The sequence below is a fragment of the Nerophis ophidion genome, linkage group LG22, assembly GCF_033978795.1.
Source record: "Nerophis ophidion isolate RoL-2023_Sa linkage group LG22, RoL_Noph_v1.0, whole genome shotgun sequence".
In the NCBI taxonomy this organism is placed as follows: domain Eukaryota; kingdom Metazoa; phylum Chordata; class Actinopteri; order Syngnathiformes; family Syngnathidae; genus Nerophis; species Nerophis ophidion.
Genome location: NC_084632.1, coordinates 26,877,373 through 26,902,465, shown reverse-complemented (window position 1 = coordinate 26,902,465; position 25,093 = coordinate 26,877,373). Strand labels below are relative to the sequence as shown.

Genomic DNA, 25,093 nt, shown 5'->3' with positions numbered 1-25,093 from the left:
GTGAACTTTGTTGATGTTATTGACTTGTGTGGAGTGCTAATCAGGAATATTTGGTTACTGCAAGCTAATCGATGCTGACATGCTATTTAGGCTCGTTGTATGTACATATTGCATCATTATGACTTGTGTGTAGGTCTATTTGAGCTCATTTCATTTCCTTTAAGTTCTCTTAATTTAATTTATATTTGCATGTCTCATGACACATTATCTGATAGTTGTTTGTGCAGCATTATAGACCACAGCAAACGTTACCCAGCCTGCAAAGTTTGTAATAAATCAATTAGAAGAAGACAGCCCGCAGTTTACTTAAACTTGAACACACACTTCTATAACTTTGGCCATTCTAAGCCAGTCATTTCCAGGCGTTTTCTCACCCTCTGAGAAGCCTCCATTTTACTAATGATTTTGAATGTTGTAAAAATGTGTAGAAAAAATATTCTATTTCAACATTTCTGTCAACAAAGATTTGCATCAGCCTGTGACACATAGTCATTTTGATAGTAGGCTAATATAGACACTTACATCATGTGTTGTCTTCTTTATAAAACTTAAACAAGGCTTTTCATTTTTTGCAACTCCAAACAGATTTTTTTTTTTTGGTCCAATATGTCTCTTGCCACAATTTGGGTTGCCGACCTCTGGACTAGGAAAATGTCAGTTTTCATAAACTGATGCTACTACTACTTTTTTGGAGCACATTTGTATTTATATGACTCCCTACAATGTCGTCCAAACATTCTGCGCCTTCCAAGGCTTCCGTCACAGAATCTAAGCCTCAAAGGAAGCTGCTTACTATACCTTACGATTCAATTCAATTTCCATTCTTGGGGTTGTAGTTCTATTCAGAATCCGTTCTCGATTCAACATGATTCACGTAATGCAGGGGTGTCAAACTCTTTTTCAGTGAGGGCCACGTCACAGTTATGAATGCCTTCAAATAGTGAATACATGAAACGGTGAATATGTATTAATATTAATGTATAAGGATTCACCTCATGACATCACTTAATTGCCTATGCATTTGTAGATTTTCAGTAAAAAATGTCAACTCCGTCATCAGAATTTTACTTTAAAAGTGTTTTTACAGCATATTACTGTAAATGAAAAAATGGTTCCACAGTCTTGAAAACAAAATGAAAGAAATATGGACAATTTAGCTGGTATTGTTTTAGCGTCAATTCTATTATATTACTACAAAGGAAAAAAAAATTCTACAGATTTTTTTGTTTTACAGTAAAATTCTGCCAGTTGTTTTTTTTACCATAAAATGTATTGTAATTTCAGCAGTCTACAATTTAATTAACGTGCTTTAAAATCATGAGTCAACCACATGTTAAACCATGTATTTGTTTGTATTCTAACAAAACATGTTTAAAATTATTATATTATACTTGTTGCGTATTTGGACGGCACTGAAATTTAAAAGATATGCATTAATGCAGTTCATGTATGTTTTCTGTCAAAATGAAAAGAATAGATATATTTAGCAAGAAAAGAGACAGTACTTTGTTGACGCACAACATTTCCAGGCTTTTGCCGGCCCCTTAAAGTGATGTTGTATGCTAAAGCTGTTCTTGAGTTTGACACAAGCGATATGCTTACATACAACATAACGTATTATTTGGTATATTATTATAATAAGACCTTTTAATACAGGTCACGAAATCTCCTCCATGTGTTGGCCTTAAAAATGACTCCATCTCCAAACCAATCCCAGCATTACAATAGTTAGGTTAGAAATGAATAAAGCAATAGAGCAGGGATGTAAAACTCATTCTAGCTCAGGGGCCGCATGGAGGAAAATCTATTCCGAAGTGGGCCGTAATGGTAAAATCATGGAATGATAACTTAAACATAAAGACATCAATGTTGTTTTCTTTGTTTTACTTTGGCCAAAAATAGAACAAGCACATTATGAATACGTACAAATCACAAATAATCCTCTGGACAAAACACTTTAAGTTTTTTGAATGTTCTGAGGAAATTGGTGCAGCTTCAAAAACTGAATGAGTTTAGACTTTGTCTCAGTGTATCTACAAGGCCAACATTAAACTTTTAAGTCACAGTCTTTCTGGGATTGAACAAAAAACACAACATGTTAACTTTTCTAGGTATAAAATACCTCCTTTGTCATGTCCATGTATCAATCCAGTGCTAACTCAACAAACCGTAACATTTCGGAGGTAAAAACTAAGGATTAAGTTCACTTTTCTTGTGTTTTACAGAGACATTTTGGGGCAACGAGGGTGCCGAATGACGATGTGTTCGAAGCAGACTACATAAAACGGCAGGTTTTAGGTTTCATGTGGGTCGAGGAGGAGGAACCAAAGTCACCCTTTACTGTGCACCTCTTGCTTGGCCCTGATACAAACCGTTTGCTTGCCTAACAGAATTGCTATTGTGACCGTCAGTGGACACATTTAGAAAAGCAGTTTCTTTTGTTAGTAAAAAAAAAAAAAGCGGCTCATTTTGTTACTTGGTAAACTCATCACGCGGGCCATGCGTTGGACACCCCTGCAATATAGAAAATATACAAATACAATACTAAAAAAATTAAGACCAAAAATTCTTAAAAGCAAATATGTAAATAATGATTTTATTATCAATAAAGTTGTTTAGCTTAAAAGATATTGTTTAAAAAAAAAACATAATTTATAAAAATGATGACTCGATTTAGAATTAGAATGAATAAAAAATTGCAATTTGGATTTGAAATTGACGTTTTTGAGCACCTCTAGGAGAAAAGGTGAAACTACTCATTGCTGTGCGGAACAAGGTCACTTCACGTTTTTCTATCTTCTGGTCTAACAAGCATCTATCTGCTAGTTGCCATTACAAGAGCAACAAAACCTCAGTGACACTGCCATCCACCGTCATCATCATGTAGCTAATTGTTTAGCGTCATCATTTCGATATTTCATATGTCACAATTACAGAAGAGTGTAGAAAGTGTTTAAGAGCGTAGTGCGTCTTTATAAGTAAGTTCACAACAGCCTTACTGTTGGAGGGTTTATAAAGACCTAAAATGTCATACAAAAATAAAATAAATTGTAAAATGTATTTACTTATTTTGCAACAATTCTCCTACCAAGAAGGGCTTCGAGCGAAACTCCCGCAATAATGAAGGGAACACTTTACACCTGCTGGTGTTTTTCACAGTACAACTCCATTTTTTTGTACTTCACAAAAGGCACCAAGTTTTTCACTTGGTATGTCTTAAAATTAGGACTTCCTTGCAGAGAACATCAATAAACTTTGCTTTTGTCAATAATAAATGGAGGAAAATACTGTGTGCAATGCCATGTGAATGTGCTCATCAATGCCTTCTGTCCAAAAAGTCCTATAGGATGTCCGAATAAAACAGCCGAAACTAAATTAAAGCACATTTTTATATAGCAAGCAAAAAACCGTAAATGAGGGAAAAAAAACAGATGAACATGTTTGCTCTGTCTGTCTGGGTTCCATCAATTCTAACCCTCTTAGAATGTGAGCACTCCATACACACACACACATGCTGCATCTCATAAACACACACACACACACTTGCACTGATGAATAGTGTTGAGAGACAAGTGGACAAGCAGAGTATTCTTCCTCTTATTCAAAGCAGGCCGTTAGAGACCGGCTGTTGCCCATGACAACAACACTTTGGTGGGGATACGTACTGAATGTAAACATTCTTGGTCCCCTCGCTCTCTCATTGGTCAAGAACAAAAACTGATTATTGTAGCCTCCGACACACATGGACAAGGAAAGCAAATAGAAAGTTGTAACAAAGTTTTCCACTTCCCTTCTCCCTGAGAGTTTGCTCTCTCAAAGGCCATCGGACATCAGTTGTTTGTTTGGCAAGCCACTGTGGCGCCTCGCTAAATAAACTGGCCTCAAACCATAAACCTGACACAAACTAGCCATAGCATGATGAACACACAAAGAGAGAATGACAAAAGGTCCCGCAAACACTTGACATAATTGTTAAAACACCATAATGAGGTCACTTTACATCACAGGTGTCAAAGTTAAGGCCCAGGGCCCAGATCTGGCCCGCCACATAATTTTGAAAGCCCGTGAAAGCCTGGAAATAATATGCAACAATAAAGTAGTTAATCTTTCTTTCTTTTTTTATTTTGACAGAAAAAAAGACATGTACTGCATTCAATTATATATATTTTTTAAACTTGATCTATCTGATAATACAACAGATAAAATATTATCATACATTCCAAACATGTTTGGAGTAAAAACATGCGTAAATATCTACTCAGCCTTATTATTTCAAAGCGAGTTATCCATCAAACTGTACGCTGTAAACATGACAATGTATTTTTTTTTCAACCGCTCGGTCTTCAGAAAACTACCGTAAAAAAAAAAAAACTTACCATTTTACATCTACAGTAATACACTGTGAAAACAGCAACCATATTTTTTATGCAAAAAAACAAACAAACTGGCAGCTCAATCGCCAGAATTTTACAGTAAAATAGAGTGACCATTTTACTGTAAATTTTATGGTGAAATGCAGCCTTGTTTTTGGGACCGCAAAATCTACAGATTTATTTTTTCTCTTACAGTGTAGGTAAAATATGCATTTACTAATCAAATGCATAAGTAATGGTGTGACAATATCCTTATGCTTATTTTTATTAATGCTACTGGCGGCCGGCCCTCTGAGGGCAGCCAAAACTCCAATGTGGTCCTCAATGAAAACCAGTTTGACACCCCTGCTTTACACAATACTTGTCACTAATCAATGTGTTGAACAATTACATTTGGCTTAAGAGTAAAAAAAAAAAGATAGTTATTTTTGTGTAGATTTTTTTATTTATTTAGTAACAAATATTAACTTCACCTTGGTAGGACGTGGTGTGTCCAGCGATCAGGTACTTGAGCTCAAAACTGTAGGATCGCATCTTGTGCTGTGTTTCACTGCGTACAGCAGCCATGTAACCATCCTCCATCTTGCTGGTACAGCACCCAGGCCCAGAGTGGACACACACTCGGAGAGAGTCATCTGAATGAAGGAGAAAATAGAATAGTTTACATTGTGTTTTTTATTGTTGGTCTTATTGTTGGTTTTAGATCAGAGGTGCCCAAATTTTTTCAGCAGGCAAGCTACTTTTTGAATGACCAAATCGAGGTGATCTACCTTTTGTATACATTCATATATATATATATATATATATATATATATACATTAGGGTTGTATGATATACCAATATTAGTACAGTACCGTGATACAAATGAATCATTTTCAGTACTATACCGCCTCTAAAAGGTACCAGTCCGCCTCCCCCATATTATGTTTATAAAGTCAGGAAATATGTCCCTGGACACATGAGGACTTTGAATTTGACCAATGTATGATCCGGTAACGACTTGGTATTGGATTCATACCTATATTTGTGGTATCATCCAAAACTAATGTGAAGTATCAAACAACAGAAGAATAAACGATTATTAGATTTTAATAGAAGTGTAGATAGAACATGTTCATAGAGAAAGTAAGCGGATATTTAACAGTAAATGAACAAATAGACTAAAAATACATTTCCTACAACTTGTGCTAATAATTTTGACAAAATCACAGAATGGACAATGACACAGTATTGATTGATACTTTTATTAGTAGATTGCACAGTTCAGTACATATTCCGTACAATTGACCACTAAATGGTAACACCCGAATAAGTTTTTCAACTTGTTTAAGTCGGGGTCCATGTTAATCAATTCATGGTATGGTACTGGATATGTCAACAGACTAATTAGGAGCCTTTTTTTTTATTTGCTTACTTACTACTAAAAGACAAGATTGTAATAAGAAACATATGTTTAATGTAACGTAAGATTTTTTGTAAAAATAAAGCCAATAATGCAATATTTTGTGGTCCCCTTTATTTAGAAAAGTACCAAAAACTACCAAAAAGTGTAGAAATAATTTTAGTACCGGTACCAAAATATTGGTATAGGGACAACACTAGTACTAGATCCAACCATCCATCATCTTCCGCTTATCCGAAGTCGGGTCGCGGGGGCAACAGCCTAAGCAGGGAAACCCAGACTTCCCTCTCCCCAGCCACTTCGTCTAGCTCTTCCCGGGGGATCCCGAGGCGTTCCCAGGCCAGCCGGGAGACATAGTCTTCCCAACGTGTCCTGGGTCTTCCCCGTGGCCTCCTACCGGTTGGACGTGCCCTAAACACCTCCCTAGGGAGGCGTTCGGGTGGCATCCTGACCAGATGCCCGAACCACCTCATCTGGCTCCTCTCGATGTGAAGGAGCAGCGGCTTTACTTTGAGTCCCTCCCGGATGGCAGAGCTTCTCACCCTATCTCTAAGGGAGAGCCCCGCCACACGGCGGAGGAAACTCATTTCGGCCGCTTGTACCAGTGATCTTATCCTTTCGGTCATGACCCAAAGCTCATGACCATAGGTGAGGATGGGAACGTAGATCGACCGGTAAATTGAGAGCTTTGCCTTCCGGCTCAGCTCCTTCTTCACCACAACGGATCGGTACAACGTCCGCATTACTGAAGACGCCGCACCGATCCGCCTGTCGATCTCACGATCCACTCTTCCCTCACTCGTGAACAAGACTCCTAGGTACTTGAACTCCTCCACTTGGGGCAGGGTCTCCTCCCCAACCCGGAGATGGCACTCCACCCTTTTCCGGGCGAGAACCATGGACTCGGACTTGGAGGTGCTGATTCTCATTCCGGTCGCTTCACACTCGGCTGCGAACCGATCCAGCGAGAGCTGAAGATCCCGGTCAGATGAAGCCATCAGGACCACATCATCTGCAAAAAGCAGAGACCTAATCCTGCGGTTACCAAACCGGAACCCCTCAACGCCTTGACTGCGCCTAGAAATTCTGTCCATAAAAGTTATGAACAGAATCGGTGACAAAGGACGGCCTTGGCGGAGTCCAACCCTCACTGGAAATGTGTTCGACTTACTGCCGGCAATGCGGACCAAGCTCTGGCACTGATCGTACAGGGAACGGACCGCCACAATAAGACAGTCCGATACCCCATACTCTCTGAGCACTCCCCACAGGACTTCCCGAGGGACACGGTCGAATGCCTTCTCCAAGTCCACAAAGCACATGTAGACTGGTTGAGCAAACTCCCATGCACCCTCAAGAACCCTGCCGAGAGTATAGAGCTGGTCCACAGTTCCACGACCAGGACGAAAACCACACTGTTCCTCCTGAATCCGAGGTTCGACTATCCGACGTAGCCTCCTCTCCAGTACACCTGAATAAACCTTACCGGGAAGGCTGAGGAGTGTGATCCCACGATAGTTGGAACACACCCTCCGGTCCCCCTTCTTAAAGAGAGGAACCACCACCCCGGTCTGCCAATCCAGAGGTACCGCCCCCGATGTCCACGCGATGCTGCAAAGTCTTGTCAACCAAGACAGCCCCACAGCATCCAGAGCCTTAAGGAACTCCGGGCGGATCTCGTCCACCCCTGGGGCCTTGCCACCGAGGAGCTTTTTAACTACCTCAGCGACCTCAGCCCCAGAAATAGGAGAGTCCACCACAGATTCCCCAGGCACTGCTTCCTCATAGGAAGACGTGTTGGTGGGATTGAGGAGGTCTTCGAAGTATTCCTTGTGGATAGGTGCAAGTATTCCTTCCACTTATCCACAACATCCGCAGTTGAGGTCAGCAGAACACCATCCGCACCATACACGGTGTTGACAGTGCACTGCTTCCCCTTCCTGAGGCGGCGGACGGTGGTCCAGAATCGCTTCGAAGCCGTCCGGAAGTCGTTTTCCATGGCTTCCCCGAACTCCTCCCATGTCCGAGTTTTTGCTGCACACCGCTTGGCCTGTCGGTACCTATCCACTGCCTCCGGAGTCCTATGAGCCAAAAGGACCCGATAGGACTCTTTCTTCAGCTTGACGGCATCCCTCACCGCTGGTGTCCACCAAGGGGTTTTAGGATTTCCGCCCCGACAGGCACCAACTACCTTGCGGCCACAGCTCCGATCTGCCGCCTCGACAATAGAGGCGCGGAACATGGTCCACTCGGACTCAACGTCCAGCACCTCCCTCGTGACATGTTCAAAGTTCTTCCGGAGGTGGGAATTGAAACTTTGTCTGACAGGAGACTCTGCCAGACGTTCCCAGCAGACCCTCACAATGCGTTTGGGCCTCCCAGGTCTGTCCGGCATCCTCCCCAACCATCGCAGCCAACTCAGCACCAGGTGGTGATCGGTAGAAAGCTCCGCCCCTCTCTTCACCCGAGTGTCCAAAACATGAGGCCGCAAATCCGATGACACAACTACAAAGTCGATCATGGAACTGCGGCCTAGGGTGTCCTGGTGCCAAGTGCACATATGGACATCCTTATGTTTGAACATGGTGTTTGTTATCGACAAACTGTGACGAGCACAAAAGTCCAATAACAAAACACCACTCGGGTTCAGATCCGGGCGGCCATTCTTCCCAATCACGCCTCTCCAGGTTTCACTGTCGTTGCCAACGTGAGCGTTGAAGTCTCCCAGTAGGACAAGGGAATCACCCGGTAGAGCACTTTCCAGTACTCCCTCGAGTGTTCCCAAAAAGGGTGGGTACTCTGAACTGCTGTTTGGTGCATAAGCACAAACAACAGTCAGGACCCGTCCCCCCACCCGAAGGCGGAAGGAGGCTACCCTTTCGTCCACCGGGTTGAACTCCAACGTACAGGCTTTGAGCCGGGGGGAAACAAAAATTGCCACCCCAGCCCGTCGCCTCTCACTGCCGGCAACGCCAGAGTGGAAGAGGGTCCAATCCCTCTCGAGAGAAGTGGTTCCAGAGCCCTTGCTGTGCGTCAAAGTGAGTCCGACTATATCCAGCCGGAATTTCTCGACTTCGCGCACTAGCTCAGGCTCTTTCCCCCCCAGTGACGTGACGTTCCACGTCCCAAGAGCTAGCTTCTGTAGCCGAGGATCGGACCGCCAAGTGCCCTGCCTTCGGCTGTCACCCAGCTCACAATGCACCCGACCTCTATGGCCCCCACTATGGGTGGTGAGCCCATTGGAGGGGTGACCCACGTTGCCTCTTCGGGCTGTGCCCGGCCGGGCCTCATGGGAACAGGCCCGGCCACCAGGCGATCGCCATCGTGCCCCACCTCCGGGCCTGGCTCCAGAGGGGGGCCCCGGTGACCCGCGTCCGGGCGAGGGAAATCTGGGTCCATGATTTTTCTTTTTCATAAAGGTCTTTGAGGTAGAGTACTAGTACTAGAGTTAGTCTTTAATAATCCTTTTGGGGAAATTCAGGTCTTGTGTAGCTCACACAATAAATAAAACGTTTAAAAAAAACATTTACATTACACATTAAAATTATGAGAATACAAGCAATAAAAACCAGGCTAAATAAAGATAAACAAACACCATTAAAAGACGAGATAAACAGACACTAACTTGATCTAAATACAAACGTTTGTAGATGAGAGTATTGTTGCAAAGTTGAAACTTAAATGAATTGATGTCAGCAGTTGTTGAAAATATCAATAATGCACATCTCAATGGACTTGAATGGAGTCAGAGCTTTTCTGATTGGGTGCCCCATTGGGTATGGTATTAATTCATTTTGAACATTCATACCGTTACAATGTGGTACAGTACATCACATATTACCAGGTTTCTCATTACAACATCTTACCCTTTACCCGTTTCCTAGCAATTGTTTTACACATTTGTTTGTTGACTCCCCGTTAACAATGAAATCAGTCAATAAATAAAGTTTTCATGAATACAAAATTAAGTAAGTTGTAAATCACATAATGACTGTCATGACAGGTTTGGACTTTCTTTTCTTATGTTTCTGTGTTTTAGTCTTATTTTGGTTTTCATTTCCTGTTAGCCTCTTGCTGCCTCTATTTCTACTGTCTGGACGCTGGTTATCCTCACCTGTTTGGCAATCAGTTAACACCTGTTCCTGGTTGCCAATCAAGATGCTATATATGCCAACCCTTTGTTCTTTGTCAAATTAGTACATCAGAAGTCAAATATCATTATTTTAGTTTTACTTTTGTCAAATCATCTCTTTGTTTTATTAATTTCTTCTGTTATTATTTCATTAGCTTCTCTTTGTTTTTCCTGAACAAAATGCGTTTGTATCGTTTGCCAATAGAATTAACTTCAAGTCCTTTTGTAACTTTACAATAGTAGTTTGTATTGAAACGGAACAATATTGGTCCCAGGATTAAACCCTGGGGTACGCTGAAATATATTTTTAGAGCTCTAAACGTGTGTTTATCCTGTTCAAGACCAACTCTCTGTTGCCATAATATTATTTTGATAATTAACATATTATCATTAATAGTGCCAAATGCTGTGGCCCTAAAAAGCAACATGTTTATGCCACAAGCCGGCCCTGGCTTGAGCACATTTTCACCAGTAATAATCACAATGATCTAAAACTGGGGTGCCCATTACGTCAATTGCAGAGGGTGTGTCAGCTGACCGCCAGCCAGGCATTGACAAAATGTACCTAAAAATAAGCGATCATAAATCTTCACTCTGATGTCACTTGATTAACATTCAAGGCACCCGAGGATCTTGTGAAATGATGCTGGCTGTTGCAAGCTCAGTGTGAAGAAAAAAAAGATAGACAGGAAGACGAGAAACAATTTTTATTTCAACCGTACCTCCCGTCAAAAGCCTAAAGACTGACCACACATTTCCTGTCTTCACAATAAAAGGGCTGCTCCACTCTGCCTGCACTAAAAACATAAAACTTTCCGAAAGCTATTGCAAACAAGCTAGCCAGCCATAGAGTTTGCTGTCAATGTATTACTTGTAAAGTGTATAAAAAAGAATATTGAAGCCTGAAAAACAAGATGCCTAACTGTTGCTGCTCACTGCTCCCCTCACCTCCTAGGGGGTGATCAAGGGTAAAGGGTCAAATGCAGAGAATAATTTCGCCACAACTAGTGTGTGTTTGACAATCATTGGTACTTTGAGTTGAGTTGAGTTGAGTTGAGTTTGAGTTTATTTCGAACGTGCATGCATACAACATGATACATCTCAATTTCTAGTTTCTCTTTCCAACATGTTCGAAAAGGAGTAGGAAGCAGCAGAGCTTATTTAATCCTACCCCTTTTCTTTTACATAAAAGTTGATAAAACTTTTGTTTACTTCCTGTTCTCAATTTATTCACAATATACTCCATAAGTAATCACAATAAAAATAAATAAATAATAATTGGTGAAGTAAGTTATATTTCATATGATGAGATAAATAAGATTACTTTGAGAATGAAAGAATGGATGGATGAAATACATTCAGAATGTTTGTCATGGTTCTTCTTCTTTGAAATTTGCTCAATCCATTCCATAATTTAATTCCACATACAGATATACTGAAGGTCTTAAGTGTTGTATGTGTGTACAAATGTTTTAAATTAAATTCTTCTCTAAGATTATATTTCTCCTCTTTCTTTGAGAAGAATTGTTGTATATTCGTGGGTTGCATGTTATAGTTTACTTTGTGTATAATTTTAGATGTTTGCAAATTCACTCTTTTGTGAAATTTCAGTATCTTTGATTCAATAAATAAAGGATTTGTATGTTCTCTATATCCAACATTATTTATTATTCTAACTGATCTTTTTTGTAACACTGTTAGTGAATGAAGTGTACTTTTGTAATTATTTCCCCATATTTCTACACAATAACTCAGGTATGGTAACACTTGTGAGCAGTAGAGAATATGAAGTGATTTTTTTATCTAGAACATGTTTTAATTTTATTCATTATTGACGTGTTTCTTGCTACTTTATGTTGTATATTTTTTACATGAGATTTCCAGTTCAATTTATCATCAATCATTATGCCGAGAAATGTGGTTTCATTTACTTTCAAATTCTATTCCGTCTATTTGTATCTGTGTTTGACTTTCTCTTCTACTGTTACCAAACAGCATTATTTTAGTTTTACTGAGATTAAACGATAGTCTGTTTTTGTCAAACCCATCCATCCATCCATCATCTTCCGCTTATCCGAGGTCGGGTCGCGGGGGCAACAGCCTAAGCAGGGAAACCCAGACTTCCCTCTCCCCAGCCACTTCGTCTAGCTCTTCCCGGGGGATCCCGAGGCGTTCCCAGGCCAGCCGGGAGACATAGTCTTCCCAACGTGTCCTGGGTCTTCCCCGTGGCCTCCTACCGGTTGGACGTGCCCTAAACACCTCCCTAGGGAGGCGTTCGGGTGGCATCCTGACCAGATGCCCGAACCACCTCATCTGGCTCCTCTCGATGTGAAGGAGCAGCGGCTTTACTTTGAGTCCCTCCCGGATGGCAGAGCTTCTCACCCTATCTCTAAGGGAGAGCCCCGCCACACGGCGGAGGAAACTCATTTCGGCCGCTTGTACCCGTGATCTTATCCTTTCGGTCATGACCCAAAGCTCATGACCATAGGTGAGGATGGGAACGTAGATCGACCGGTAAATTGAGAGCTTTGCCTTCCGGCTCAGCTCCTTCTTCACCACAACGGATCGGTACAACGTCCGCATTACTGAAGACGCCGCACCGATCCGCCTGTCGATCTCACGATCCACTCTTCCCTCACTCGTGAACAAGACTCCTAGGTACTTGAACTCCTCCACTTGGGGCAGGGTCTCCTCCCCAACCAGGAGATGGCACTCCACCCTTTTCCGGGCGATAACCATGGACTCGGACTTGGAGGTGCTGATTCTCATTCCGGTCGCTTCACACTCGGCTGCGAACCAATCCAGCGAGAGCTGAAGATCCCGGTCAGATGAAGCCATCAGGACCACATCATCTGCAAAAAGCAGAGACCTAATCCTGCGGTTACCAAACCGGAACCCCTCAACGCCTTGACTGCGCCTAGAAATTCTGTCCATAAAAGTTATGAACAGAATCGGTGACAAAGGACAGCCTTGGCGGAGTCCAACCCTCACTGGAAATGTGTTCGACTTACTGCCGGCAATGCGCACCAAGCTCTGGCACTGATCGTACAGGGAACGGACCGCCACAATAAGACAGTCCGATACCCCATACTCTCTGAGCACTCCCCACAGGACTTCCCGAGGGACACGGTCGAATGCCTTCTCCAAGTCCACAAAGCACATGTAGACTGGTTGGGCAAACTCCCATGCACCCTCAAGAACCCTGCCGAGAGTATAGAGCTGGTCCACAGTTCCACGACCAGGACGAAAACCACACTGTTCCTCCTGAATCCGAGGTTCGACTATCCGACGTAGCCTCCTCTCCAGTACACCTGAATAAACCTTACCGGGAAGGCTGAGGAGTGTGATCCCACGATAGTGGGAACACACCCTCCGGTCCCCCTTCTTAAAGAGAGGAACCACCACCCCGGTCTGCCAATCCAGAGGTACCGCCCCCGATGTCCACGCGATGCTGCAAAGTCTTGTCAACCAAGACAGCCCCACAGCATTCAGAGCCTTAAGGAACTCCGGGCGGATCTCGTCCACCCCTGGGGCCTTGCCACCGAGGAGCTTTTTAACTACCTCAGCGACCTCAGCCCCAGAAATAGGAGAGTCCACCACAGATTCCCCAGGCACTGCTTCCTCATAGGAAGACGTGTTGGTGGGATTGAGGAGGTCTTCGAAGTATTCCTTCCACCTATCCACAACATCCGCAGTCGAGGTCAGCAGAACACCAAACCATCTTTTTAATTTGTTCATTTCTGCTGCTATTATTTGTATTAGCTTCTGTGTGTTCTCTCCTGAACAAAACGCTGTTGTATCATCCGCAAATGATACTCACTTTAAATCTGTTGTATCTTTAAAAATGTCATTTATATAGAGATTGAAAAATTTAGGTCCTAGTATTGATCCCTGAGGTACACCACAGGATATATTTAGCATTGTAGAAGTGTGTTCGCCTAGCTTCACGTATTGTTTCCTGTTCGTTAGATAACTTCTTATCCAGTTTATGACTTACCCTCTGATGCCATATCGCTCTAGTTTTTTTATTAAAATATTGTGATTAATTGTGTCAAGTGCTTTAGTTGGATCCATAAACACTGCTGTCAAACATTTTTAAATAACTATTGCATTGGTCATTTCTTCTGTAATTTCAATTAAAGCCATTGAAGTTGAAACATTAGCTCTGTATCCATATTGGTTCTCTTCGAGTTTTCTATTTTTATTTGTGAAACTCTCTATTCTGTTATTGAACAGTTTTTCAATGATTTTAGAAAATTGTGGAAGTAAAGAAACAGGTCTATAATTTGTAAATTGGTGTTTGTCTCCAGTCTTGTAAATTGGTTCAAATTTAGTTACATGTATTTTCATTTTGTTTGGAAATTAACCTGTTTGAAATGATAGGTTACAAATATACATTAATGGTCCTGAGATATATTCAATAACCTTTTTTTAACTTTAACTTAAAACCAACCACTTCAATGAGGTATTGGACAGAAAGAGGGACTTTTTTTTTCACCTCCACAATGTAAAATCGAAAATGTGGAAGTTGTCAGCACTACTGTGAATTCTGTCTAAATCCAATCAATGCAAGTCTTCAGAATCAGGTAATACAACAACTTATTCCTGTCTTCATGAAAGAAGGAAAAACTATATGTTAAACAGCAAAATAAATAAATAGGAATGTATATATATATATATATATATATATATATATATATATATATACATTCCAATTTATATGTAATTTATATTCAATAATAAAAACCGAAATGGGGTCACTAAACATGAGCACAGTATGCCCTTTTTGCTTTCCAAAGCGGGAAAGAAATCAGTTTATATTAATGAATATGAATATTAATAAAGTAAAGTGTGTGTGAGAAAAATCAGTGTCCAAAGGCATTACATACACATAACACAACGTGAACTCTAAAAAATACTTCTTAAAAAATCCTGCTGGGACCCAATGTGATGCCATGCATGCATTACATACATGCCTCACATTGTGATGACATAAGGCTGTTAACACAATCACATTATAAGGAGTAGGCCTCCTTTGGGGATGCATGTTGTTCACCCCATTTTTCGGTGAAGAGATAAAGGTCAGTGTGTTACAAATTCAATAGGCTTAGATTTCAGTTAGAGCCAAGGGAGGTCTCCAGAAAATTATTGTAAATGAAATGTCCTTTGTGGTGATGGAAACAGAACTGGTTGTGTGTGTGTGTGTGTGTGTGTGTGTGTGTGTGTGTGTGTGTGTGTGTGTGTGTGTGTGTGTTCGCGTGTGCGCGTGTGCGCGTGTGTGTGTGTGTGTGTGTGTGTGTGTGTGTGTGTGTGTGTGTGTGTGTGTGTGTGTGTGTGTGTGTGTGTGCGTGCGTGTGTGCCAAACTGTCAAGCAGCTGATCAAGATCAAGGGAGCAAGGGATGAGAGGAATGGACTTGTTCACCAGTGTGTGACCTGACACACACGCTAGTTTGTTTAGCTATTCAGTAACATAATGCATTCTATATCCTTGGCTTTTAGTATCACAATTAGGCATTTTAAATTCCCCAGCATGTTTATTAAAAATGAATTATATATCAAAATTCGATCTTCCCTTTATTTTACTGGAAAATGTCCCTACATAAACAACAAGGTGGGCTAGTTTCACACATGCGAAATGGCCAAGGTGTTGACGTTGCACTATTTCCAAGCTATAACGCTGTACTGACACTAACAGATGTCTTTTATTATTGGTCAAAGCTCTCTAATATGACGGTAAATGCTATGAAAAAGACCGAGTTCTGTTTGCATTTGTAAGAATCAAGTACATTGAAATACCTGTCGCTATGCACAGTTAAGCAAACATTTTTTCATAACCTAGCCGGTTTTAGATTTGGATTTGGATTTGGACTGCGATGAGGTGGCGACTTGTCTAGGGTGTACCCCGCCTTCTGCCCGATTGTAGCTGAGATAGGCACCACCAGCCCCCACGACCCCTAAGGGAATAAGAGGTAGAATATGGATGGATGGATAGCCGGATTTGGAATTAAAGCGTGTTTTGGTTTGTTGAATATTTTGGTACCGGTACTATAATGATTTCGATGCTTTTCTAAATAAAGGGTACCACAAAAAAAATGCATTATTGGCTGTATTTAAAAAAAATCTTTGGGTACATTAAACATATGTTTATTATTGCAAGTTTGTCCTTAAATAAAATAGTGAACATACAAGACAAGGCTCAAAAATAGTCTGCTGACATATTCAGTAACATATTGTGTCATTGTCCATTCTCGTTGGAGGGGTTTGGTGCTCCCCTCCAACCAATAACGTCACAAACACACGTCATCATACGCGTCATCATTCCACGACGTTTTCAACGGGAAACTCAGCGGGAAATTTAAAATTGTAATTTAGTAAACTAAACCGGTTGCAATGTTAATATTGCATCATTGATATATAAACTATCAGACTGCGTGGTCGATAGTAGTGGGTTTCAGTAGGCCTTTAAGCTAGTGTATGTTTTAAGTTAGCGGATATTTTACCATACCTGCGCCCAAACATACGCTGCACCTTATTTATGCGTTAAATACAGAAATAGCACCCGTAACTGACACGGCGCCTTTTAATACGGTACGCCTTATGGTCGCAAAGATACGGTATAGTGGCTTCGATATCGGGACTGGTTCTCAAAAAGGGATTCAAGTTCTCTGCTGGCCTAACATAACCAGAAATTATGATCAAAATTAAAGATAAGTCTCTGAATATCTAAAAGTATTCATATTCTCTTCATGTCATATCATGCTCCTTCCAGTGCTGTAGTTTTTAGGTTAGAGTTGTATCCAATCACAATTCAGCTCGCTTATGTTGCCATGCTGTACGAAATCTGCCCGGGGCCTTCAGAATTAACAATGCAGGCGTCCGTACAATGTAAGCGAACAGACACATACAGTTGGATAGATAATTGCGATAGCCAATCAGATCACAAGTGTTTGTTAATAAGGCCTTCTAGCTGGTCTCACATTGAATGTGACCTTTACGCATCCTGTGATTGGATACTCACCGGGACCGTTAGCGGATGAATTTGAGAACACATTGAGTTGAGAAACAGTTGCGATAGCCAATCAGATCACAATTTGTTGACAGTAGCCTATCTAGGTAGCCTGAAGTTAACTATACTGTGATTGACTTTGGTTATCCCTGTGGTAAATTTTTAAATGTGCTTTATAAATAAAGTTGATTTGATTTGATTTGATTTGGATACTCACTTGTCATTCCAAAGTGAGTATCCATTCACAAGTTGCAATTTAGCAGGAAGCAGGAAGTGCTGCGCCGCAGCCATACCGGGCTAGCAGAGGAATCACAAATACTCACTTTTTTGACCCAGAAAGAAGGAGAACAAAAGGTTGATTAGGTGGCAGATAAATATTTGCAAGGCCATTTTCAAGAAAGATATCTAAAGAGAAACTATATCTTGTGAGACAATGTCGGCCAACCCCGCAAGCTAGCACAGCTGTCCTGGAGATTAAATGGGGAAATGCTCGCCATTTCCACTCGAATCAACAGACTACGAGCCGTACCACTGGCTTATATGGCATCCAATGGGTGCTACAAATTGTGAGTTCAAATATTTTATTTCTTTATTTTTTCACGTTTAATATCCATCCATCCATTCATTTTGTACCGCTTATTCCCTTTGGGGTCACGGGGAGCGCTGGTGCCTATCTCAGCTACAATTGGGCATAAGGCGGGGTACACCCTGGACAAGTCGCCACCTCATCGCAGGGCCAACACAGACAGACAGACCACAATGACACTCCATCCATCCATCAATTTTCTACCGCTTATTCCCTTTGGGGTCGCAGGGGGCGCTAGTGCCTATCTCAGCTACAGTCAGGCGGAAGGCGGCGTACACCCTGGACAAGTCGCAACCTCATCGCAGGGCCAACACAGATAGACAGACAACATTCACACTCACATTCACAAAATAAGGCCAATTTAATGTTGCCAATCAACCTATCCCCAAGGTGCATGTTTTTGGAAGTGGGAGGAAGCCGGAGTACCCGGAGGGAACCCACGCATTCACGGGGAGAACATGTAAACTCCACACAGAAAGATCAGGAGTCCAGGATTGAACCCAGGACTACTCAGGACCTTCGTATTGTGAGGCAGACGCACTAACCCCTCTGCCACCATGAAACCCTCACGTTTAATATGTTGACTGTACCACATAAGATATGTTTTAATTGCTGATGCGGGTTTATTGATTTTTTAATTCCCCAGAAAATATCCCGTTTTGTACACTGCTGAGGTGTTTCAATGTGCAGTAGAGCGTAAATGTGTTCCTGTGTATTTCTCCAGCAATTGCCATGTGGTGACATAAATTATGGTATTTTGAGAGGTAATCATTGAAGTCTGAAATCACAGGAGTCCCAGGTGGGAAACACACAGCACCCCACTGTGTTTTACTATACACCAAAGCACAAAGCACCAGCGTGACTATAGCTGTAGATCACGTGTGAGCAAAATCTTTGGCAAGACAAAGCAAAGCACAAACAGGCACAACTTGTACATGCAACACTGAACCAGTGTTGCAAAGAAGGCAACACAGACAGGTGTCACCTGTCTGTAATTTGAAATCAGGAACATATGATGAGAACAGAACTCAGAAGCAGACCTATAAAGTCACAGCAAGACTGGCCAAAAACAGGAATAGCACCCAAAATAAGAGCACAGGACAGGAAGGAAAGACTAAACAGCAAAAACAACACAAAAGTCCCATTCAATCATGATAGCTAATGACAAGTGATTTTTTTTTACACATAGCTTGCTCTTAAAGTATTTTGTTACTTTCTTGCATAATTTGTACCAAAAGAAAAACTATTCAGTGAACATGAATGAACTACAACTCAAAATCATTTGAACCAAATTACCGCACTTATAAGTTGGCCTGAACTACATCTCCCAGAATGCTCTGTGCAGCGCGGGACTGGCAAGATGGTGGTGGCATGTAATATCGTAAAGGGGGGAAAATGAGGAAGCATTAGGGAAAAGTGTGTTCGTAGTTAAAAGAGGGATTGTTTTTGAACATATCATCAAAATCTCTCCATAACTTGAGTTATGTCGCAAACAAACAGGCAAACAAAAAATGGCAAAAACATAACCTTTTTGGTGGAGGTAATGAAGTCTGCTCACCGGACACCACACACCCAGGCACGTCGCCACTGGACTCTAGAGCAGTGGAGATGCCTTCTCTGGAGCAAAGAATCACGCTTTTCCATCTAGTAATCTGATGGGCGAGTCTGGGTTTGGAGGTTGCCAGGAGAACGGTACATTTCGGACTGCATTGTGCAGAGTGTCAAATTTGGTGGAGGAGGAATTATGGTGTGGGATTGTTTTTCAGGAGTTAGGCTTGGCCCCTTAGTTCTAGTGAAAGGAACTTTGAATGCTCCAGGATACCAAAACATTTTGGACAATTCAATGCTCCCAACCTTGTGGGAACAGTTTGAAGCGGGCCCTTTCCTCCTCCAACATGACTGCACAAAGCAAGGTCCATAAAGACATGGATGACAGAGTCTGGTGTGAATGAACTTGACTGGCCTGCACAGAGTCCTGACCTGAACCCGTAAATCACCTTTGGGATGAATTAGAACGGAGACTGAGAGCCAGGCCTTCTCGAACAACATCAGTGTGTGATCTCACCAATGCACTTTTGGAAGACTGGTGGAAAAATTCCTATAAATACACTCCACAACTTTGTGGACAGCCTTTCCAGAAAAGTTGAAGCTGTAATAGCTGCAGAAGGTGGACCGACATCATATTAAACCATATGGGTTGGGAATGGGATGGCACTTAAAAGTTCATATGTGAGTCAAGACAGGTGGCCTAATACTTTTGGCGATATAGTGTATATTTGAAGCCAGCGAAGGTAAACATACATTTGTGAGGTATTGACATTAATCAGTAATCACAATCAGCATTATCCAAAATGATATAAACATGTCCACTGTGGAGGACACTGCTTCTCAGAAAGTGAAATATGAAAGACACTAAACTGTATATTACTGCTTTGAACAATGTAAACACTGGATGTTTAAATTGTCAATTTGAAGACACACATTATATATATATATATATATATATATATATATATATATATATATATATATATATATATATATATATATATATATATATATATATATATATATATATATATATATATATTTTTTTTTTTTTTTTTTTTTTTTTTTACTTGTAACAGTAGATGTTCTGGCACTACTCTTTGCACAGAACGAAGAAGACAGAGTCATGGCGACGACGAGTAAGAAGGAGTACGCTTGCAAGTTCCAAAATTATTGGAAACAATCATTTCAGTTCATCCAGGACAGCTCGAAGGGGAAGTGGTATTCTGCCTGCAAATTTTGTAGATCAGACTTCTCCATTGAACACGGTGGCCAAATGGATATAGTCACTCATGAACGGTCAGCGAAGAACAGGGCGGCGGCGGGAACGTAGCAGTGGTCACAGCCCAGTATTATGGGCCACCTTGCTAAATGGAGACCCGAGGGTGTAACATTTTCCGAGACAAAGATGGCTATGTTTAGTCTTTATTGTTTTGTCCTTATTTGAAGGGACATCCAGACAGATGTGTTGTGTACCAGATTATAACTAAATAGCTATTTTCCATCTGCAGTCCCTGGCTACCTAAATTCAATTGATGAGAAATGTCATGCAATAAAATTATGACAGTAAAATCATACCATAACATGTAATCAAATTAAGAAAAGTCATAAAATGCCCTTTCATGGACACATACTTGATACACAAAACAACCACACATCATTTACATCATCACACAAAGACTACACATGCTCTTGTTCACATCTGTCATCATTTGTAAAAACAACCATGATTTTAACAGACATACACCTCACAAATTACAACATGCTGTTATGGATAAATATAATACACATTAAGTTGATCTGCCAAACATATGTTTGGCACGCAATATCCCGTTCTCATTTTTGGATGTTTTCAACAAATCCATGAAGGATATGTTCCCGGATTCAGAGATTGCTCGCCAGTACTCAAATGGAAGAATAAAGGCTAATCTAATAGTAAAAGGTAAGTGTTTGTGTATATTATATATATATATATATATATATATATATATATATATATATATATATATATATATATATATATATATATATATATATATATATATATATATATATATATATATATATGTATATATATATATACATATAATATGTATATATATAATATGTATATATCCATCTTCTTCCGCTTATCCGAGGTCAAGTCGCGGGGGCAGCAGCCTAAGCGGGAAGCTCAAACTTTCCTGTCCCCAGCCACTTCGTCCAGCTCTTCCTGGGGGATCACGAGGCGTTCCCGGGCCAGCCGGGAGACATAGTCTTCCCAACATGTCCTGGGTCTTCCCCGTGGGTCCTACCGGTTGGACATGCCCTTAATACCTCACTAGGGAGGGGTTCCCTCAATCATCAGGAAAATCTCCTGATGATTGAAGGAACCCCTCATAAACAGTTCTGTAGAGATGAAATAGTCTTGTGATTTTTCCCACACCTACATATTGGGCTCTACCATGGTATCGAGCACTATTCTCTGGATAATAGTATATATATATATATATATATATATATATATATATATATATATATATATATATATATATATATATATATATATATATATATATATATATATATATATCCATCCATTTCCTACTGCTTGTCCCTTTTGGGGTCGCGGGGGAATGCTGGAGCCTATCTCAGCTGCGTTCGGGTGGTGGCGGCGTACACTCTGGACAAGTCGCCACTTCATCGCAGGGCCAACAAATATAGACAGACAACATTCGCAGTCACATTCACACACTAGGGCCAGTTTTAGTGTTGCCAATCAACCTATCCCCAGGTGCATGTCTTTGGAGGTGGGAGGAAGCCGGAGTATTCGGAGAGAACCCACGCAGTCACGGGGAGAACATGCAAACTCCAGACAGAAATATCCCGAGCCTGGGATTGCTCAGGACCTACGTATTGTGAGGCAGATGCACTAACCCCTGTGACACCGTGCTGCCCTATATATATATATATATATATATATATATATATATATATATATATATATATATATATATATATATAGTAGGAGACATACAAATGTTTTGCGTACAGGAGGCCTGGGATTCGATGCATGATTTCGAGTAATATAAATGGTAAATAATCTGTTGCATCATTTACTTTTGTTTACGAAACAACACAATTAACAGAATAAATTAAATAACTACTTTTTTTCAAGAATGCCTTACGATTTAGTTTAATGCTTCCAGTGTATGCTCTGACTAGGAACCAAACCATGCTCGCTGTAACAAAACATTGTTACTTAAACCTTTGCGCTACCAATCACCAGTAACTTAGTTGCATTTTGTGGAGCTATTCCGTTAGATAGATAGTTAGATAGTACTTTATTGATTCCTTCAGGAGAGTTCCCTCAGGAAAATTAAAACTAGTGCAGGTTTTGGTCAACAGTATAACTTGACTCCTCTTGTTTGGATTTTGTATTTGTCTTACTTGTTTGTGATACAAATTGCTTTGTGGAGGCCAAACTACTTTTATCTTGTATGTGCCTGCTAATTGGTCAGCTGTTGCATGCTGTCAATCATTGCCATGCTGGCAAGAAAGCAGCTCCAAAAAGCCCATCAATGATCTTAAAGGGGAACTGCACTCATTTTGGAATTTTGCCTACCATTGACAATCCTAATGTAAGACAAGCACATATATATATATATATATTTTTTTTTTTTTTTTTTTTTTTTTTTTTTAAACTCTAAATAGTAAAAACATTCGATCTAAGATCCGCTTACAATGGAGCCTATAGGGGTTGCTCTGTTTTGCCTATAAAACGCTTAAAAAATATCCTAACACCTCCATTAACATTTGATACAATGATGTCACTATATATGTTATATAGTAACAGGCACATTTATAATAACATTTAATGTTTACGTATTTAGCTAATTTTAAGCATACAGCAATGCATTCATTTCACAAATGCTTCACGTTTGTTTTTTTTCTTCAGCAACATCACTGACTACGACTCACTGCAGACTTCAGGAGAGCCAACGAACATAATATAACATCCCTTATTGTACAATGTCCACTGTCACTGGGATGCCGACTGTTAGGATGTTGCTATATTCCCGTTTAGATGAAAAATGACTCATAATCCTTGCAAATAAAAATAGTGGGTGCAACCAAGCATTATTTTGTGTCTTTTTCACCATTTCCGGGTCTAAATTGGATGTCAAAGTTGACCAACTTGTCAGATTATGTCCACATCCTTCTACTACCAAGGAGAAAGGCATTATTTATGATCTGCAATAAACTTTCACAAGCTCCAAGGCATGAAAACAGCTCACCAGCCAATGATGTCAATATGTTCTGATATAGTTTGTCTGCGTTAGCGATAATAAAAACAATATCACTAATACTTGGTTAATATTCAGGCCAACGAAATGTAAATGGAGTATTGTTGGCACTTTTTGAATGGTTATATATTGGATTTTATGGGCGGAGTGCCTCCGATTAGCTCCACTGTAAGCGGACTTTTATTTACATTTATTTATGAGTTACAATGCATTAAAACACATTTCTTTGTGTGTCTTTCATAATAATTGTGACGGACAGGCAAAATAAAATTAAAAGTGCAGTTCCCCATTGAAGGAGCGGCCTGTTTCCATTTGGTGTTTGTGTTTAACATTCAATAGTGTAACATTTGTTTGGACGTTAAAAATTGCTTTTTCTCGCCGGAATACGTACATAATACTACAGAGGGTGCATGTGTCTTTAGACGTGCAAAAATAATACACAATTCATCAATCTGCAATATCTTTGTAATGTCCTTAAAGGCAATTCATACAACGCAATGATGAATAAAACCACCTTGTTGTGCACATCTCTCCCTCCTGGTACAGTTTTTGACAGAAAAGGCTTTTTTATTCTTATAATAAATGGACATGGCCCTACGGTCAGGAAATAATAGAGAACGAGGAAATCGCAGAGGAAATTCTGCGGTTGCAGTGCAGATTTTACATCCATTACTCTATCAGAATAAGGGAGACAGCCTAAGCTGGAAGCACAAACAAAAATACTTTCAAACCAGACTGCCTAACAGCGCCTCATAGCAACATGTTAGCCTACTGTCTGTATGTGGCAGGTTATTTATGTGCATTTTAAACAGAAATAGCCTCGCACTGTGAGGTGCTGGCCTACTAGCACAGTGATGATGGCCTCAATTTGGCGTTTGGCTTTGTGTTACGAAAGTTAGGGGTCCTAACTTTGGTTGGTTGTTAAACATGGCCCTTTTCACAAACTCTGGGTGACATTTTATTTCTTAAAGAAAAAAATCAACCATTAGAAAGTTGTCAAGCTTAAACCACATTAAGTCTGTCAAATTGATTGCATGTACTTTTTAAATAACTGCTTATTTGTAGATCTTATGTTGTCATGATACTAGGAATAGTGTGTTTTCATTTAGATATTTTGCATGTTCTTCCGGTTATTACATGCAATGACGATGAAAAAAAAAAAAGTACTCACTGACCTGTTTGGGGTCTGTCTGGCACCAGCTCCATTTGGCCTATTTGGCGCATCATGTATGCTGTCTTCACCTCATGACAGCTGTCTGCATAGGCTGATCTGCAGCCAGCTTCCGGTACAAAAAACAAATATAACAAAATCACCCGACACAAATCCACGTTTTGCAAGACAGCGCGGAACATTGCAACATCTCAGTGAGGAAAAGTAGAAAGACGACAAGAGAAAGGTCAGAAGCGGACGGTAAATGTGACTCCTGAGAAAGCCCCTGTGTAGACTACGAGTGAAAACTGCAATGTGAAGCCTGATCCTGCCTGGAGCCCACTGCCCTTATAGTGCCCCCACTACTCTCCCTCTTGTGCTCGCTCTCTTTTCCTCACTGCCCTACCCCTCTTTCACTTCCCCACTACTTGATTGCATAATTGACATGTGCAAACATTGTTATGTTTGAAAGTAAGAAACCAGAAAACATGTGAAGCTGCCGTTGATTATTTAATGATATCATGAGAAATTTACACAGAGGGAAGGGATTTATATGGCCCCATTCTTGGATGGATCTCCCATGGGAAAAAGGGGGATAGTGCAAACCCC

The 25,093-nt window shown here is 40.7% G+C and overlaps 1 protein-coding gene across 1 annotated transcript in view; it reads right to left on the bottom strand.

Annotated features, from left to right (window-relative positions):
• LOC133540742 (glypican-5-like) overlaps positions 1 to 24,838 on the bottom strand; it is a 130,846-nt gene extending 106,008 nt beyond the window's left edge. Inside the window, exons 1-2 of the mRNA XM_061883632.1 lie at positions 24,510 to 24,838; positions 4,847 to 5,008 (exon numbers count right to left, since the gene is read on the bottom strand). Coding sequence (XP_061739616.1) covers positions 4,847 to 5,008; positions 24,510 to 24,687 — 340 coding nt within the window. The 5' untranslated portion in view covers positions 24,688 to 24,838. The remainder of the gene's footprint in view (positions 1 to 4,846; positions 5,009 to 24,509) is intronic.
• Between the last annotated feature and the right edge of the window lie 255 nt (positions 24,839 to 25,093).